The following is a 19,541-nucleotide window of genomic DNA, read 5'->3' as shown; positions in this document are numbered from 1 at the left end:
TGACTGGACCTCAGACTGACTGGACCTCAGACTGACTGGATCCCAGACTGACTGGATCCCAGACTGACTGGACCTCAGACTGACTGGATCCCAGACTGACTGGATCCCAGACTGACTGGACCTCAGACTGACTGGACCTCAGACTGACTGGATCCCAGACTGACTGGATCCCAGACTGACTGGATCCCAGACTGACTGGACCCCAGACTGACTGGATCCCAGACTGACTGGATCCCAGACTGACTGGACCTCAGACTGACTGGATCCCAGACTGACTGGATCCCAGACTGACTGGACCTCAGACTGACTGGATCCCAGACTGACTGGATCCCAGACTGACTGGACCTCAGACTGACTGGATCCCAAACTGACTGGATCCCAGACTGACTGGACCTCAGACTGACTGGACCTCAGACTGACTGGACCTCAGACTGACTGGATCCCAGACTGACTGGATCCCAGACTGACTGGACCTCAGACTGACTGGATCCTAGACTGACTGGACCTCAGACTGACTGGACCTCAGACTGACTGGATCCCAGACTGACTGGACCTCAGACTGACTGGACCTCAGACTGACTGGATCCCAGACTGACTGGACCTCAGACTGACTGGATCCTAGACTGACTGGACCTCAGACTGACTGGACCTCAGACTGACTGGATCCCAGACTGACTGGACCTCAGACTGACTGGACCTCAGACTGACTGGATCCCAGACTGACTGGACCTCAGACTGACTGGACCTCAGACTGACTGGACCTCAGACTGACTGGATCCCAGACTGACTGGACCTCAGACTGACTGGACCCTAGACTGACTGGACCTCAGACTGACTGGACCTCAGACTGACTGGATCCCAGACTGACTGGATCCTAGACTGACTGGACCTCAGACTGACTGGATCCCAGACTGACTGGACCTCAGACTGACTGGATCCCAGACTGACTGGACCTCAGACTGACTGGATCCCAGACTGACTGGACCTCAGACTGACTGGACCTCAGACTGACTGGATCCCAGACTGACTGGACCTCAGACTGACTGGATCCTAGACTGACTGGACCTCAGACTGACTGGATCCCAGACTGACTGGACCTCAGACTGACTGGATCCCAGACTGACTGGACCTCAGACTGACTGGATCCCAGACTGACTGGACCTCAGACTGACTGGATCCCAGACTGACTGGACCTCAGACTGACTGGATCCCAGACTGACTGGACCTCAGACTGACTGGATCCCAGACTGACTGGACCTCAGACTGACTGGACCTCAGACTGACTGGATCCCAGACTGACTGGACCTCAGACTGACTGGATCCCAGACTGACTGGACCTCAGACTGACTGGATCCCAGACTGACTGGACCTCAGACTGACTGGATCCCAGACTGACTGGACCTCAGACTGACTGGACCTAAGACTGACTGGATCCCAGACTGACTGGACCTCAGACTGACTGGATCCCAGACTGACTGGACCTCAGACTGACTGGATCCCAGACTGACTGGATCCTAGACTGACTGGACCTCAGACTGACTGGATCCCAGACTGACTGGACCTCAGACTGACTGGACCTCAGACTGACTGGATCCCAGACTGACTGGACCTCAGACTGACTGGATCCTAGACTGACTGGACCTCAGACTGACTGGACCTCAGACTGACTGGATCCCAGACTGACTGGACCTCAGACTGACTGGATCCTAGACTGACTGGACCTCAGACTGACTGGATCCCAGACTGACTGGACCTCAGACTGACTGGATCCTAGACTGACTGGACCTCAGACTGACTGGACCTCAGACTGACTGGATCCCAGACTGACTGGACCTCAGACTGACTGGATCCCAGACTGACTGGACCTCAGACTGACTGGATCCCAGACTGACTGGACCTCAGACTGACTGGATCCCAGACTGACTGGACCTCAGACTGACTGGATCCTAGACTGACTGGACCTCAGACTGACTGGATCCTAGACTGACTGGACCTCAGACTGACTGGATCCTAGACTGACTGGACCTCAGACTGACTGGACCTCAGACTGACTGGACCTCAGACTGACTGGACCTCAGACTGACTGGATCCCAGACTGACTGGACCTCAGACTGACTGGATCCCAGACTGACTGGACCTCAGACTGACTGGATCCTAGACTGACTGGACCTCAGACTGACTGGATCCCAGACTGACTGGATCCCAGACTGACTGGACCTCAGACTGACTGGATCCCAGACTGACTGGACCTCAGACTGACTGGACCTCAGACTGACTGGACCTCAGACTGACTGGACCTCAGACTGACTGGATCCCAGACTGACTGGACCTCAGACTGACTGGATCCCAGACTGACTGGACCTCAGACTGACTGGACCTCAGACTGACTGGACCTCAGACTGACTGGACCTCAGACTGACTGGATCCCAGACTGACTGGATCCCAGACTGACTGGATCCCAGACTGACTGGACCTCAGACTGACTGGATCCCAGACTGACTGGATCCCAGACTGACTGGACCTCAGACTGACTGGACCTCAGACTGACTGGATCCCAGACTGACTGGACCTCAGACTGACTGGACCTCAGACTGACTGGATCCCAGACTGACTGGATCCCAGACTGACTGGACCTCAGACTGACTGGATCCCAGACTGACTGGACCTCAGACTGACTGGACCTCAGACTGACTGGACCTCAGACTGACTGGATCCCAGACTGACTGGACCTCAGACTGACTGGATCCCAGACTGACTGGACCTCAGACTGACTGGATCCTAGACTGACTGGACCTCAGACTGACTGGATCCCAGACTGACTGGACCTCAGACTGACTGGATCCTAGACTGACTGGACCTCAGACTGACTGGACCTCAGACTGACTGGATCCCAGACTGACTGGACCTCAGACTGACTGGATCCCAGACTGACTGGACCTCAGACTGACTGGATCCCAGACTGACTGGACCTCAGACTGACTGGATCCCAGACTGACTGGACCTCAGACTGACTGGATCCTAGACTGACTGGACCTCAGACTGACTGGATCCTAGACTGACTGGACCTCAGACTGACTGGATCCTAGACTGACTGGACCTCAGACTGACTGGACCTCAGACTGACTGGACCTCAGACTGACTGGACCTCAGACTGACTTGATCCCAGACTGACTGGACCTCAGACTGACTTGATCCCAGACTGACTGGACCTCAGACTGACTGGATCCCAGACTGACTGGACCTCAGACTGACTGGATCCTAGACTGACTGGATCTCAGACTGACTGGATCCCAGACTGACTGGATCCCAGACTGACTGGACCTCAGACTGACTGGACCTCAGACTGACTGGATCCCAGACTGACTGGACCTCAGACTGACTGGATCCCAGACTGACTGGATCCCAGACTGACTGGATCCCAGACTGACTGGACCTCAGACTGACTGGATCCCAGACTGACTGGACCTCAGACTGACTGGACCTCAGACTGACTGGATCCCAGACTGACTGGATCTCAGACTGACTGGATCCCAGACTGACTGGATCCCAGACTGACTGGACCTCAGACTGACTGGATCCCAGACTGACTGGATCCCAGACTGACTGGACCTCAGACTGACTGGACCTCAGACTGACTGGACCTCAGACTGACTGGACCTCAGACTGACTGGATCCCAGACTGACTGGATCCCAGACTGACTGGACCTCAGACTGACTGGATCCCAGACTGACTGGACCTCAGACTGACTTGACCTCAGACTGACTGGATCCCAGACTGACTGGATCCCAGACTGACTGGACCTCAGACTGACTGGACCTCAGACTGACTGGACCTCAGACTGACTGGATCCCAGACTGACTGGACCTCAGACTGACTGGACCTCAGACTGACTGGACCTCAGACTGACTGGATCCCAGACTGACTGGACCTCAGACTGACTGGATCCCAGACTGACTGGATCCCAGACTGACTGGACCTCAGACTGACTGGATCCCAGACTGACTGGATCCCAGACTGACTGGACCTCAGACTGACTGGATCCCAGACTGACTGGATCCCAGACTGACTGGATCCCAGACTGACTGGTCCTCAGACTGACTGGACCTCAGACTGACTGGACCTCAGACTGACTGGATCCCAGACTGACTGGATCCCAGACTGACTGGACCTCAGACTGACTGGATCCTAGACTGACTGGATCCCAGACTGACTGGACCTCAGACTGACTGGACCTCAGACTGACTGGATCCCAGACTGACTGGATCCCAGACTGACTGGATCCCAGACTGACTGGACCTCAGACTGACTGGACCCCAGACTGACTGGATCCCAGACTGACTGGATCCCAGACTGACTGGACCTCAGACTGACTGGATCCCAGACTGACTGGATCCCAGACTGACTGGACCTCAGACTGACTGGATCCCAGACTGACTGGATCCCAGACTGACTGGACCTCAGACTGACTGGATCCCAAACTGACTGGATCCCAGACTGACTGGACCTCAGACTGACTGGACCTCAGACTGACTGGACCTCAGACTGACTGGATCCCAGACTGACTGGATCCCAGACTGACTGGACCTCAGACTGACTGGATCCTAGACTGACTGGACCTCAGACTGACTGGACCTCAGACTGACTGGATCCCAGACTGACTGGACCTCAGACTGACTGGACCTCAGACTGACTGGATCCCAGACTGACTGGACCTCAGACTGACTGGATCCTAGACTGACTGGACCTCAGACTGACTGGACCTCAGACTGACTGGACCTCAGACTGACTGGATCCCAGACTGACTGGACCTCAGACTGACTGGACCTCAGACTGACTGGATCCCAGACTGACTGGACCTCAGACTGACTGGACCTCAGACTGACTGGACCTCAGACTGACTGGATCCCAGACTGACTGGACCTCAGACTGACTGGACCCTAGACTGACTGGACCTCAGACTGACTGGACCTCAGACTGACTGGATCCCAGACTGACTGGATCCTAGACTGACTGGACCTCAGACTGACTGGATCCCAGACTGACTGGACCTCAGACTGACTGGATCCCAGACTGACTGGACCTCAGACTGACTGGATCCCAGACTGACTGGACCTCAGACTGACTGGACCTCAGACTGACTGGATCCCAGACTGACTGGACCTCAGACTGACTGGATCCTAGACTGACTGGACCTCAGACTGACTGGATCCCAGACTGACTGGATCTCAGACTGACTGGATCCTAGACTGACTGGATCCTAGACTGACTGGACCTCAGACTGACTGGATCCCAGACTGACTGGACCTCAGACTGACTGGATCCCAGACTGACTGGACCTCAGACTGACTGGATCCCAGACTGACTGGACCTCAGACTGACTGGATCCCAGACTGACTGGACCTCAGACTGACTGGACCTCAGACTGACTGGATCCCAGACTGACTGGACCTCAGACTGACTGGATCCCAGACTGACTGGACCTCAGACTGACTGGATCCCAGACTGACTGGACCTCAGACTGACTGGATCCCAGACTGACTGGACCTCAGACTGACTGGACCTAAGACTGACTGGACCTCAGACTGACTGGATCCCAGACTGACTGGACCTCAGACTGACTGGACCTCAGACTGACTGGATCCCAGACTGACTGGACCTCAGACTGACTGGATCCTAGACTGACTGGACCTCAGACTGACTGGACCTCAGACTGACTGGATCCCAGACTGACTGGACCTCAGACTGACTGGATCCTAGACTGACTGGACCTCAGACTGACTGGATCCCAGACTGACTGGACCTCAGACTGACTGGATCCTAGACTGACTGGACCTCAGACTGACTGGACCTCAGACTGACTGGATCCCAGACTGACTGGACCTCAGACTGACTGGATCCCAGACTGACTGGACCTCAGACTGACTGGATCCCAGACTGACTGGACCTCAGACTGACTGGATCCCAGACTGACTGGACCTCAGACTGACTGGATCCTAGACTGACTGGACCTCAGACTGACTGGATCCTAGACTGACTGGACCTCAGACTGACTGGATCCTAGACTGACTGGACCTCAGACTGACTGGACCTCAGACTGACTGGACCTCAGACTGACTGGACCTCAGACTGACTGGATCCCAGACTGACTGGACCTCAGACTGACTGGATCCCAGACTGACTGGACCTCAGACTGACTGGATCCTAGACTGACTGGACCTCAGACTGACTGGATCCCAGACTGACTGGATCCCAGACTGACTGGACCTCAGACTGACTGGATCCCAGACTGACTGGACCTCAGACTGACTGGACCTCAGACTGGCTGGACCTCAGACTGACTGGACCTCAGACTGACTGGATCCCAGACTGACTGGACCTCAGACTGACTGGATCCCAGACTGACTGGACCTCAGACTGACTGGACCTCAGACTGACTGGACCTCAGACTGACTGGATCCCAGACTGACTGGATCCCAGACTGACTGGATCCCAGACTGACTGGACCTCAGACTGACTGGATCCCAGACTGACTGGACCTCAGACTGACTGGACCTCAGACTGACTGGACCTCAGACTGACTGGATCCCAGACTGACTGGACCTCAGACTGACTGGACCTCAGACTGACTGGACCTCAGACTGACTGGATCCCAGACTGACTGGATCCCAGACTGACTGGACCTCAGACTGACTGGACCTCAGACTGACTGGACCTCAGACTGACTGGACCTCAGACTGACTGGACCCCAGACTGACTGGACCTCAGACTGACTGGATCCCAGACTGACTGGACCTCAGACTGACTGGATCCTAGACTGACTGGACCTCAGACTGACTGGATCCCAGACTGACTGGACCTCAGACTGACTGGATCCTAGACTGACTGGACCTCAGACTGACTGGACCTCAGACTGACTGGATCCCAGACTGACTGGACCTCAGACTGACTGGATCCCAGACTGACTGGACCTCAGACTGACTGGATCCCAGACTGACTGGACCTCAGACTGACTGGATCCCAGACTGACTGGACCTCAGACTGACTGGATCCTAGACTGACTGGACCTCAGACTGACTGGATCCTAGACTGACTGGACCTCAGACTGACTGGATCCTAGACTGACTGGACCTCAGACTGACTGGACCTCAGACTGACTGGACCTCAGACTGACTGGACCTCAGACTGACTTGATCCCAGACTGACTGGACCTCAGACTGACTGGATCCCAGACTGACTGGACCTCAGACTGACTGGATCCTAGACTGACTGGATCTCAGACTGACTGGATCCCAGACTGACTGGATCCCAGACTGACTGGACCTCAGACTGACTGGACCTCAGACTGACTGGATCCCAGACTGACTGGACCTCAGACTGACTGGATCCCAGACTGACTGGATCCCAGACTGACTGGATCCCAGACTGACTGGACCTCAGACTGACTGGATCCCAGACTGACTGGACCTCAGACTGACTGGACCTCAGACTGACTGGATCCCAGACTGACTGGATCTCAGACTGACTGGATCCCAGACTGACTGGATCCCAGACTGACTGGACCTCAGACTGACTGGATCCCAGACTGACTGGATCCCAGACTGACTGGACCTCAGACTGACTGGACCTCAGACTGACTGGACCTCAGACTGACTGGATCCCAGACTGACTGGATCCCAGACTGACTGGACCTCAGACTGACTGGATCCCAGACTGACTGGACCTCAGACTGACTGGACCTCAGACTGACTGGATCCCAGACTGACTGGATCCCAGACTGACTGGACCTCAGACTGACTGGACCTCAGACTGACTGGACCTCAGACTGACTGGATCCCAGACTGACTGGACCTCAGACTGACTGGACCTCAGACTGACTGGACCTCAGACTGACTGGATCCCAGACTGACTGGACCTCAGACTGACTGGATCCCAGACTGACTGGATCCCAGACTGACTGGACCTCAGACTGACTGGATCCCAGACTGACTGGATCCCAGACTGACTGGACCTCAGACTGACTGGATCCCAGACTGACTGGATCCCAGACTGACTGGATCCCAGACTGACTGGTCCTCAGACTGACTGGACCTCAGACTGACTGGACCTCAGACTGACTGGACCTCAGACTGACTGGATCCCGGACTGACTGGATCCCAGACTGACTGGACCTCAGACTGACTGGATCCTAGACTGACTGGATCCCAGACTGACTGGACCTCAGACTGACTGGACCTCAGACTGACTGGATCCCAGACTGACTGGATCCCAGACTGACTGGATCCCAGACTGACTGGACCTCAGACTGACTGGACCCCAGACTGACTGGATCCCAGACTGACTGGATCCCAGACTGACTGGACCTGACTGACTGGATCCCAGACTGACTGGATCCTAGACTGACTGGACCTCAGACTGACTGGATCCCAGACTGACTGGATCCCAGACTGACTGGACCTCAGACTGACTGGATCCCAAACTGACTGGATCCCAGACTGACTGGACCTCAGACTGACTGGACCTCAGACTGACTGGATCCCAGACTGACTGGATCCCAGACTGACTGGACCTCAGACTGACTGGATCCTAGACTGACTGGACCTCAGACTGACTGGACCTCAGACTGACTGGATCCCAGACTGACTGGACCTCAGACTGACTGGACCTCAGACTGACTGGATCCCAGACTGACTGGACCTCAGACTGACTGGATCCTAGACTGACTGGACCTCAGACTGACTGGACCTCAGACTGACTGGATCCCAGACTGACTGGACCTCAGACTGACTGGACCTCAGACTGACTGGATCCCAGACTGACTGGACCTCAGACTGACTGGACCTCAGACTGACTGGACCTCAGACTGACTGGATCCCAGACTGACTGGACCTCAGACTGACTGGACCCTAGACTGACTGGACCTCAGACTGACTGGACCTCAGACTGACTGGATCCCAGACTGACTGGATCCTAGACTGACTGGACCTCAGACTGACTGGATCCCAGACTGACTGGACCTCAGACTGACTGGATCCCAGACTGACTGGACCTCAGACTGACTGGATCCCAGACTGACTGGACCTCAGACTGACTGGACCTCAGACTGACTGGATCCCAGACTGACTGGACCTCAGACTGACTGGATCCTAGACTGACTGGATCCCAGACTGACTGGACCTCAGACTGACTGGATCCTAGACTGACTGGATCCTAGACTGACTGGACCTCAGACTGACTGGATCCCAGACTGACTGGACCTCAGACTGACTGGATCCCAGACTGACTGGATCCCAGACTGACTGGACCTCAGACTGACTGGATCCCAGACTGACTGGACCTCAGACTGACTGGATCCCAGACTGACTGGACCTCAGACTGACTGGACCTCAGACTGACTGGATCCCAGACTGACTGGACCTCAGACTGACTGGATCCCAGACTGACTGGACCTCAGACTGACTGGATCCCAGACTGACTGGACCTCAGACTGACTGGATCCCAGACTGACTGGACCTCAGACTGACTGGACCTAAGACTGACTGGATCCCAGACTGACTGGACCTCAGACTGACTGGATCCCAGACTGACTGGACCTCAGACTGACTGGATCCCAGACTGACTGGATCCTAGACTGACTGGACCTCAGACTGACTGGATCCCAGACTGACTGGACCTCAGACTGACTGGACCTCAGACTGACTGGATCCCAGACTGACTGGACCTCAGACTGACTGGATCCTAGACTGACTGGACCTCAGACTGACTGGACCTCAGACTGACTGGATCCCAGACTGACTGGACCTCAGACTGACTGGATCCTAGACTGACTGGACCTCAGACTGACTGGATCCCAGACTGACTGGACCTCAGACTGACTGGATCCTAGACTGACTGGACCTCAGACTGACTGGACCTCAGACTGACTGGATCCCAGACTGACTGGACCTCAGACTGACTGGATCCCAGACTGACTGGACCTCAGACTGACTGGATCCCAGACTGACTGGACCTCAGACTGACTGGATCCCAGACTGACTGGACCTCAGACTGACTGGATCCTAGACTGACTGGACCTCAGACTGACTGGATCCTAGACTGACTGGACCTCAGACTGACTGGATCCTAGACTGACTGGATCCTAGACTGACTGGATCCTAGACTGACTGGACCTCAGACTGACTGGACCTCAGACTGACTGGACCTCAGACTGACTGGACCTCAGACTGACTGGATCCCAGACTGACTGGACCTCAGACTGACTGGATCCCAGACTGACTGGACCTCAGACTGACTGGATCCTAGACTGACTGGACCTCAGACTGACTGGATCCCAGACTGACTGGATCCCAGACTGACTGGACCTCAGACTGACTGGATCCCAGACTGACTGGACCTCAGACTGACTGGACCTCAGACTGACTGGACCTCAGACTGACTGGACCTCAGACTGACTGGATCCCAGACTGACTGGACCTCAGACTGACTGGATCCCAGACTGACTGGACCTCAGACTGACTGGACCTCAGACTGACTGGACCTCAGACTGACTGGATCCCAGACTGACTGGATCCCAGACTGACTGGATCCCAGACTGACTGGACCTCAGACTGACTGGATCCCAGACTGACTGGATCCCAGACTGACTGGACCTCAGACTGACTGGACCTCAGACTGACTGGATCCCAGACTGACTGGACCTCAGACTGACTGGACCTCAGACTGACTGGATCCCAGACTGACTGGATCCCAGACTGACTGGACCTCAGACTGACTGGATCCCAGACTGACTGGACCTCAGACTGACTGGACCTCAGACTGACTGGACCTCAGACTGACTGGATCCCAGACTGACTGGACCTCAGACTGACTGGATCCCAGACTGACTGGACCTCAGACTGACTGGATCCTAGACTGACTGGACCTCAGACTGACTGGATCCCAGACTGACTGGACCTCAGACTGACTGGATCCTAGACTGACTGGATCCTAGACTGACTGGACCTCAGACTGACTGGACCTCAGACTGACTGGATCCCAGACTGACTGGACCTCAGACTGACTGGATCCCAGACTGACTGGACCTCAGACTGACTGGATCCCAGACTGACTGGACCTCAGACTGACTGGATCCCAGACTGACTGGACCTCAGACTGACTGGATCCTAGACTGACTGGACCTCAGACTGACTGGATCCTAGACTGACTGGACCTCAGACTGACTGGATCCCAGACTGACTGGACCTCAGACTGACTGGATCCCAGACTGACTGGACCTCAGACTGACTGGATCCTAGACTGACTGGACCTCAGACTGACTGGACCTCAGACTGACTGGACCTCAGACTGACTGGACCTCAGACTGACTGGACCTCAGACTGACTTGATCCCAGACTGACTGGACCTCAGACTGACTGGATCCCAGACTGACTGGACCTCAGACTGACTGGATCCTAGACTGACTGGATCTCAGACTGACTGGATCCCAGACTGACTGGATCCCAGACTGACTGGACCTCAGACTGACTGGACCTCAGACTGACTGGATCCCAGACTGACTGGACCTCAGACTGACTGGATCCCAGACTGACTGGATCCCAGACTGACTGGATCCCAGACTGACTGGACCTCAGACTGACTGGATCCCAGACTGACTGGACCTCAGACTGACTGGACCTCAGACTGACTGGATCCCAGACTGACTGGATCTCAGACTGACTGGATCCCAGACTGACTGGATCCCAGACTGACTGGACCTCAGACTGACTGGATCCCAGACTGACTGGATCCCAGACTGACTGGACCTCAGACTGACTGGACCTCAGACTGACTGGACCTCAGACTGACTGGATCCCAGACTGACTGGATCCCAGACTGACTGGACCTCAGACTGACTGGATCCCAGACTGACTGGACCTCAGACTGACTGGACCTCAGACTGACTGGATCCCAGACTGACTGGATCCCAGACTGACTGGACCTCAGACTGACTGGACCTCAGACTGACTGGACCTCAGACTGACTGGATCCCAGACTGACTGGACCTCAGACTGACTGGACCTCAGACTGACTGGATCCCAGACTGACTGGATCCCAGACTGACTGGACCTCAGACTGACTGGATCCCAGACTGACTGGACCTCAGACTGACTGGATCCCAGACTGACTGGATCCTAGACTGACTGGACCTCAGACTGACTGGATCCCAGACTGACTGGACCTCAGACTGACTGGATCCCAGACTGACTGGACCTCAGACTGACTGGACCTCAGACTGACTGGATCCCAGACTGACTGGACCTCAGACTGACTGGACCTCAGACTGACTGGATCCCAGACTGACTGGATCCCAGACTGACTGGATCCCAGACTGACTGGATCCCAGACTGACTGGACCTCAGACTGACTGGATCCCAGACTGACTGGACCTCAGACTGACTGGATCCTAGACTGACTGGACCTCAGACTGACTGGATCCCAGACTGACTGGACCTCAGACTGACTGGATCCCAGACTGACTGGACCTCAGACTGACTGGATCCCAGACTGACTGGATCCCAGACTGACTGGATCCTAGACTGACTGGACCTCAGACTGACTGGATCCCAGACTGACTGGATCCTAGACTGACTGGACCTCAGACTGACTGGACCTCAGACTGACTGGATCCCAGACTGACTGGACCTCAGACTGACTGGATTCCAGACTGACTGGATCCTAGACTGACTGGATCCCAGACTGACTGGATCCTAGACTGACTGGATCCCAGACTGACTGGATCCTAGACTGACTGGACCTCAGACTGACTGGACCTCAGACTGACTGGATCCCAGACTGACTGGACCTCAGACTGACTGGATCCCAGACTGACTGGATCCCAGACTGACTGGACCTCAGACTGACTGGATCCCAGACTGACTGGATCCCAGACTGACTGGATCCTAGACTGACTGGACCTCAGACTGACTGGATCCCAGACTGACTGGATCCTAGACTGACTGGATCCCAGACTGACTGGATCCCAGACTGACTGGATCCCAGACTGACTGGACCTCAGACTGACTGGACCCCAGACTGACTGGACCTCAGACTGACTGGACCTCAGACTGACTGGATCCCAGACTGACTGGATCCCAGACTGACTGGACCTCAGACTGACTGGATCCCAGACTGACTGGATCTCAGACTGACTGGACCTCAGACTGACTGGACCTCAGACTGACTGGATCCCAGACTGACTGGATCCCAGACTGACTGGACCTCAGACTGACTGGATCCCAGACTGACTGGATCTCAGACTGACTGGACCTCAGACGGACTGGATCCCAGACTGACTGGATCCCAGACTGACTGGACCTCAGACTGACTGGACCTCAGACTGACTGGATCCCAGACTGACTGGATCCCAGACTGACTGGATCCCAGACTGACTGGACCTCAGACTGACTGGATCCCAGACTGACTGGATCCCAGACTGAGGTAATCTGCATGTTTCCCTGCAGGAGAACGTTGCAGTAATGCTGGAAAACCTGAAGGCAATCAAGTCCAAACACTCCACGTTGTGTACTGAGGTGAAGGAGATCGCCACCGCACACAACGTTTCCATGGATACCATCCTGAACCACATCAGAAACGTCACGGATGTGGTCAGAGTCTGCCATGACACTTCTGGTGTGGAGGTAGCAGTCTGTTAGGTTTCCGCCTGAACACACACACACACACACACACACCTACACACACCTACACACACACCTACACACACACACACACACACACAGACTGGGAGGGATCTGGGAGGGACTGGGAGGATCTGGGAGGGACTGGGAGGGATCTGGGAGGGACTGGGAGGATCTGGGAGGGACTGGGAGGGATCTGGGAGGGACTGGGAGGGATCTGGGAGGGACTGGGAGGATCTGGGAGGGACTGGGAGGGATCTGGGAGGGACTGGGAGGATCTGGGAGGATCTGGGAGGGATCTGGGAGGGACTGGGAGGATCTGGGAGGGATCTGGGAGGGACTGGGAGGATCTGGGAGGGACTGGGAGGATCTGGGAGGGATCTGGGAGGGACTGGGAGGGATCTGGGAGGGATCTGGGAGGGACTGGGAGGATCTGGGAGGGACTGGGAGGGATCTGGGAGGGACTGGGAGGATCTGGGAGGGACTGGGAGGGATCTGGGAGGGACTGGGAGGATCTGGGAGGGATCTGGGAGGGACTGGGAGGATCTGGGAGGGACTGGGAGGGATCTGGGAGGGACTGGGAGGATCTGGGAGGATCTGGGAGGGATCTGGGAGGGACTGGGAGGATCTGGGAGGGATCTGGGAGGGACTGGGAGGATCTGGGAGGATCTGGGAGGGATCTGGGAGGGACTGGGAGGGATCTGGGAGGGATCTGGGAGGAATCTGGGAGGGATCTGGGAGGAATCTGGGAGGGACTGGGAGGGAAGTAAACAGAACATCCAACCTCGGTTCCAGAAAAGTCAGGACTGTAAATATAAATAAACCAACATGTATTTCATTCCCAACATAAAGTGCATCTCTGATGTTTAAACGGAGACGTTGTTGTGAACATGTTAGACATCCTGCATGTTCCGTCTCTGTAAACTCTCCACTCTGTTTCCAGGCTGCTTCCCTGACCGAGTCGGAGCAGGAGGCTGCTGCGCTGCTGGGTTCAGAGGTGAGACGCCTTCATCCCCACATCTTTTTATCCAGACTCAGGTCCAGGTTTCTGCTGAAGAACCCTGGACCTGCTGAAGAACCTGGACCTGCTGAAGAACCCTGGACCTGCTGAAGAACCCTGGACCTGCTGAAGAACCCTGGTCCTGCTGAAGAACCCTGGTCCTGCTGAAGAAACCTGGACCTGCTGAAGAACCCTGGACCTGCTGAAGAAACCTGGACCTGCTGAAGAACCCTGGTCCTGCTGAAGAACCCTGGACCTGCTGAAGAAACCTGCATCTGCTGAAGAACCCTGGTCCTGCTGAAGAACCCTGGTCCTGCTGAAGAACCCTGGACCTGCTGAAGAACCCTGGTCCTGCTGAAGAACCCTGGACCTGCTGAAGAACCCTGGACCTGCTGAAGAAACCTGGACCTGCTGAAGAACCCTGGTCCTGCTGAAGAACCCTGGTCCTGCTGAAGAACCCTGGTCCTGCTGAAGAACCCTGGACCTGCTGAAGAACCCTGGTCCTGCTGAAGAACCCTGGTCCTGCTGAAGAACCCTGGACCTGCTGAAGAACCCTGGACCTGCTGAAGAACCCTGGTCCTGCTGAAGAACCCTGGACCTGCTGAAGAACCCTGGACCTGCTGAAGAACCCTGGACCTGCTGAAGAACCCTGGACCTGCTGAAGAACCCTGGTCCTGCTGAAGAACCCTGGTCCTGCTGAAGAACCCTGGACCTGCTGAAGAACCCTGGTCCTGCTGAAGAACCCTGGTCCTGCTGAAGAACCCTGGACCTGCTGAAGAACCCTGGTCCTGCTGAAGAACCCTGGACCTGCTGAAGAACCCTGGACCTGCTGAAGAAACCTGGACCTGCTGAAGAACCCTGGACCTGCTGAAGAACCCTGGACCTGCTGAAGAACCCTGGACCTGCTGAAGAACCCTGGTCCTGCTGAAGAAACCTGGACCTGCTGAAGAACCCTGGACCTGCTGAAGAAACCTGGACCTGCTGAAGAACCCTGGTCCTGCTGAAGAACCCTGGACCTGCTGAAGAACCCTGGTCCTGCTGAAGAACCCTGGTCCTGCTGAAGAACCCTGGACCTGCTGAAGAACCCTGGTCCTGCTGAAGAACCCTGGACCTGCTGAAGAACCCTGGACCTGCTGAAGAAACCTGGACCTGCTGAAGAACCCTGGTCCTGCTGAAGAACCCTGGACCTGCTGAAGAACCCTGGTCCTGCTGAAGAACCCTGGTCCTGCTGAAGAACCCTGGACCTGCTGAAGAACCCTGGTCCTGCTGAAGAACCCTGGACCTGCTGAAGAACCCTGGACCTGCTGACTGAAATGAAATGTTCTGACAGCGTTCTGCCTCGTTTGTTTGATTGTTAGAAGAAAACCACTGTAATGTGTCCTGAACGGTGCTCACCTGCTTATTTAGATCCAGTCTCTTAAAGACTCTGATGACGTGAGATGTTGGCTGGTCTGTAGTATTTGGGTTCAGAAGGTTGGGATGTTTTTGGTGCTGGAATGAGGCAGGATGTTTCCCACAACACAGGAACTCTTCTGAGTCGAGCTGGTGTTAGAAAGGTGCTGAAGAATCTGAGAAAACTGGTCTCAGCAGGCTGACACCATCTGCAACCTTGTTCAGCTTCTCCTGCTGTTTCTTCACCTGACTGCAGGAGACAGAGGAGGTCTCTGGAGACAGACAGGTTAGAGGAGGAGACAGAGGAGGTCTCTGGAGACAGACAGGATAGAGGAGGAGACAGAGGAGGTCTCTGGAGACAGACAGGTTAGAGGAGGAGACAGAGGAGGTCTCTGGAGACAGACAGGATAGAGGAGGAGACAGAGGAGGTCTCTGGAGACAGACAGGATAGAGGAGGAGACAGAGGAGGTCTCTGGAGACAGACAGGTTAGAGGAGGAGACAGAGGAGGTCTCTGGAGACAGACAGGTTAGAGGAGGAGACAGAGGAGGTCTCTGGAGACAGAGGAGGTCTCTGGAGACAGAGGAGGTCTCTGGAGACAGACAGGATAGAGGAGGAGACAGAGGAGGTCTCTGGAGACAGACAGGATAGAGGTGGAGACAGAGGAGGTCTCTGGAGACAGACAGGATAGAGGAGGAGACAGAGGAGGTCTCTGGAGACAGACAGGATAGAGGTGGAGACAGAGGAGGTCTCTGGAGACAGACAGGATAGAGGAGGAGACAGAGGAGGTCTCTGGAGACAGACAGGTTAGAGGAGGAGACAGAGGAGGTCTCTGGAGACAGACAGGATAGAGGAGGAGACAGAGGAGGTCTCTGGAGACAGACAGGATAGAGGAGGAGACAGAGGAGGTCTCTGGAGACAGACAGGATAGAGGAGGAGACAGAGGAGGTCTGGAGACAGACAGGTTAGAGGAGGAGACAGAGGAGGTCTCTGGAGACAGACAGGATAGAGGAGGAGACAGAGGAGGTCTCTGGAGACAGACAGGATAGAGGTGGAGACAGAGGAGGTCTCTGGAGACAGACAGGATAGAGGAGGAGACAGAGGAGGTCTCTGGAGACAGACAGGATAGAGGAGGAGACAGAGGAGGTCTCTGGAGACAGACAGGATAGAGGAGGAGACAGAGGAGGTCTCTGGAGACAGACAGGATAGAGGAGGAGACAGAGGAGGTCTCTGGAGACAGACAGGATAGAGGAGGAGACAGAGGAGGTCTCTGGAGACAGACAGGATAGAGGAGGAGACAGAGGAGGTCTCTGGAGACAGACAGGTTAGAGGAGGAGACAGAGGAGGTCTCTGGAGACAGACAGGATAGAGGAGGAGACAGAGGAGGTCTCTGGAGACAGACAGGATAGAGGAGGAGACAGAGGAGGTCTCTGGAGACAGACAGGATAGAGGAGGAGACAGAGGAGGTCTGGAGACAGACAGGTTAGAGGAGGAGACAGAGGAGGTCTCTGGAGACAGACAGGATAGAGGAGGAGACAGAGGAGGTCTCTGGAGACAGACAGGTTAGAGGAGGAGACAGAGGAGGTCTCTGCTACAGAGGTCTCTGGAGACAGAGGAGGTCTCTGGAGACAGACAGGTTAGAGGAGGAGACAGAGGAGGTCTCTGGAGACAGACAGGATAGAGGAGGAGACAGAGGAGGTCTCTGGAGACAGACAGGATAGAGGAGGAGACAGAGGAGGTCTCTGGAGACAGACAGGTTAGAGGAGGAGACAGAGGAGGTCTCTGGAGACAGACAGGATAGAGGAGGAGACAGAGGAGGTCTCTGGAGACAGACAGGATAGAGGAGGAGACAGAGGAGGTCTCTGGAGACAGACAGGATAGAGGAGGAGACAGAGGAGGTCTCTGGAGACAGACAGGATAGAGGAGGAGACAGAGGAGGTCTCTGGAGACAGACAGGATAGAGGAGGAGACAGAGGAGGTCTCTGGAGACAGACAGGATAGAGGAGGAGACAGAGGAGGTCTCTGGAGACAGACAGGATAGAGGAGGAGACAGAGGAGGTCTCTGGAGACAGACAGGTTAGAGGAGGAGACAGAGGAGGTCTCTGGAGACAGAGGAGGTCTGTACCAGCTCATACTGGGATCCCACTGAATGGTAGAATTCTTGGTTTGATGTTCTTTCATGTCTCTTCATCATCATCATCGCCTGAGCTGTAAAAGCTAAAACTGATCGCAGTCAGCTGATCTCTGCGGTGGCCATCTTGTCTTTCAGACGTCTCCAGGGACGACGGCAGCTGACCAGCAGCAACCAGAAAGTGAGTGTGTGATGTGGTCTGCGTGGAACCGGATCAGATCGGACGGAACCGGGTCAGATTCTGAGCCAACGTCAGCCTGATGAGTTTCCCTCCCACAGGAAGAGCCGAGGACGGCGAGCTGAGTGCCGCCATGTTGGAAGCGGTTCCCCTGGACATTCGCTGCAACGTGAAGCTGGCCGAGCTGAGAGCTTCCTACCAGCAGCTGCAGCAGCATCTGAGCAGGTTGGTGGAAGCCGGTCCAGAAACGGACCATTCCTGCTCACGTGGATCGTTCCCATCAGGACTTTGTTCTGCTTTTCCTGGGTGCAGCGGGTCGCTCAGCCTGCAGAGGATGAAGCAGCTGAAGGTCAGCGTGAGCGACGCCAAGCTGAAGGTCCTGCAGCACCTTGGGCTGGTGGCGCTGGATGGGAGGGGCCACGTCCGCCTGCTGCCCTGAAGCAGCTTCCAGACGGTTACCTCACCCTTTCTGCAGGTTCATTTAACCTTTAGATGTGAGGAAGCGACAGCGGTTTCCTCTGTAACCTCAGTGTTAAACATTTATTTCTATATATTCATGTAACAATAAATATTCTCTTTTAAAATGTCTGGAACTAAATCAGATTAAAATATTAAGTTGTTATTGCCAAGATGTTTGCTTCTGCCTGCTGAGATGAACCCAAACGCATGAAGTCCAACAGCAGAACTACGCGTGAGGTCCCTGCAGAAGAGTGTAAATCTGGATCAGGAGGCCAGCTGGGTTCATACCAGTCAGCTGGATCAGTAACTGGTAAACTAGTACTGGGAATGAGAGAAGTTACGCCTGATGAGGAACCAGGAACAGCGTTACAGTGGAAGGAAAATGGACGCTAAATATGAAAGCAGCAGTCTGGATGTTTTTCAGACATCGGACTTTATGTTAATTACATAAAAAAGTAATGCATTGTAAAAGAAATATAGCTTTGTGGACCATTTCTCATTGCATGATTTCCTGCCGATGACGCTGCTGCACACGGTGGACGTCCACATATCTGCTGTTGGCTCGTCCTTCCAGCACCTGTATGCGGCTCGTGAAGCAGCCTCTGGCTTTCTGAAAATGCATGTAAACAAGTCATAATGATCCTCAACGCTGCAGTTCTCTCCACAACAAGAGCTGCAGGCTGCTTGCAGAAACTCTGCTGTCCTAACGGCC

At 55.2% G+C, this 19,541-nt stretch overlaps 1 protein-coding gene across 1 annotated transcript in view; it reads left to right on the top strand.

Annotated features, from left to right (window-relative positions):
* Positions 1–18,873, top strand: part of ska2 (spindle and kinetochore associated complex subunit 2) — a 29,063-nt gene extending 10,190 nt beyond the window's left edge. The window contains exons 3-7 of the mRNA XM_079247883.1: positions 13,498–13,674; positions 14,615–14,668; positions 18,331–18,373; positions 18,472–18,595; positions 18,683–18,873. Of these exons, the coding sequence (XP_079104009.1) occupies positions 13,498–13,674; positions 14,615–14,668; positions 18,331–18,373; positions 18,472–18,595; positions 18,683–18,809 (525 nt within the window). The 3' untranslated portion in view covers positions 18,810–18,873. The remainder of the gene's footprint in view (positions 1–13,497; positions 13,675–14,614; positions 14,669–18,330; positions 18,374–18,471; positions 18,596–18,682) is intronic.
* The last annotated feature ends 668 nt before the right edge of the window (positions 18,874–19,541 follow it).

Source organism: Telmatherina bonti (assembly GCF_933228915.1).
Source record: "Telmatherina bonti genome assembly, chromosome: 10".
Classification (NCBI taxonomy): Eukaryota; Metazoa; Chordata; class Actinopteri; order Atheriniformes; family Telmatherinidae; genus Telmatherina; species Telmatherina bonti.
The sequence above is the reverse complement of the archived record's forward strand: the minus strand, read 5'-3'. Positions and strand labels throughout refer to the sequence as shown.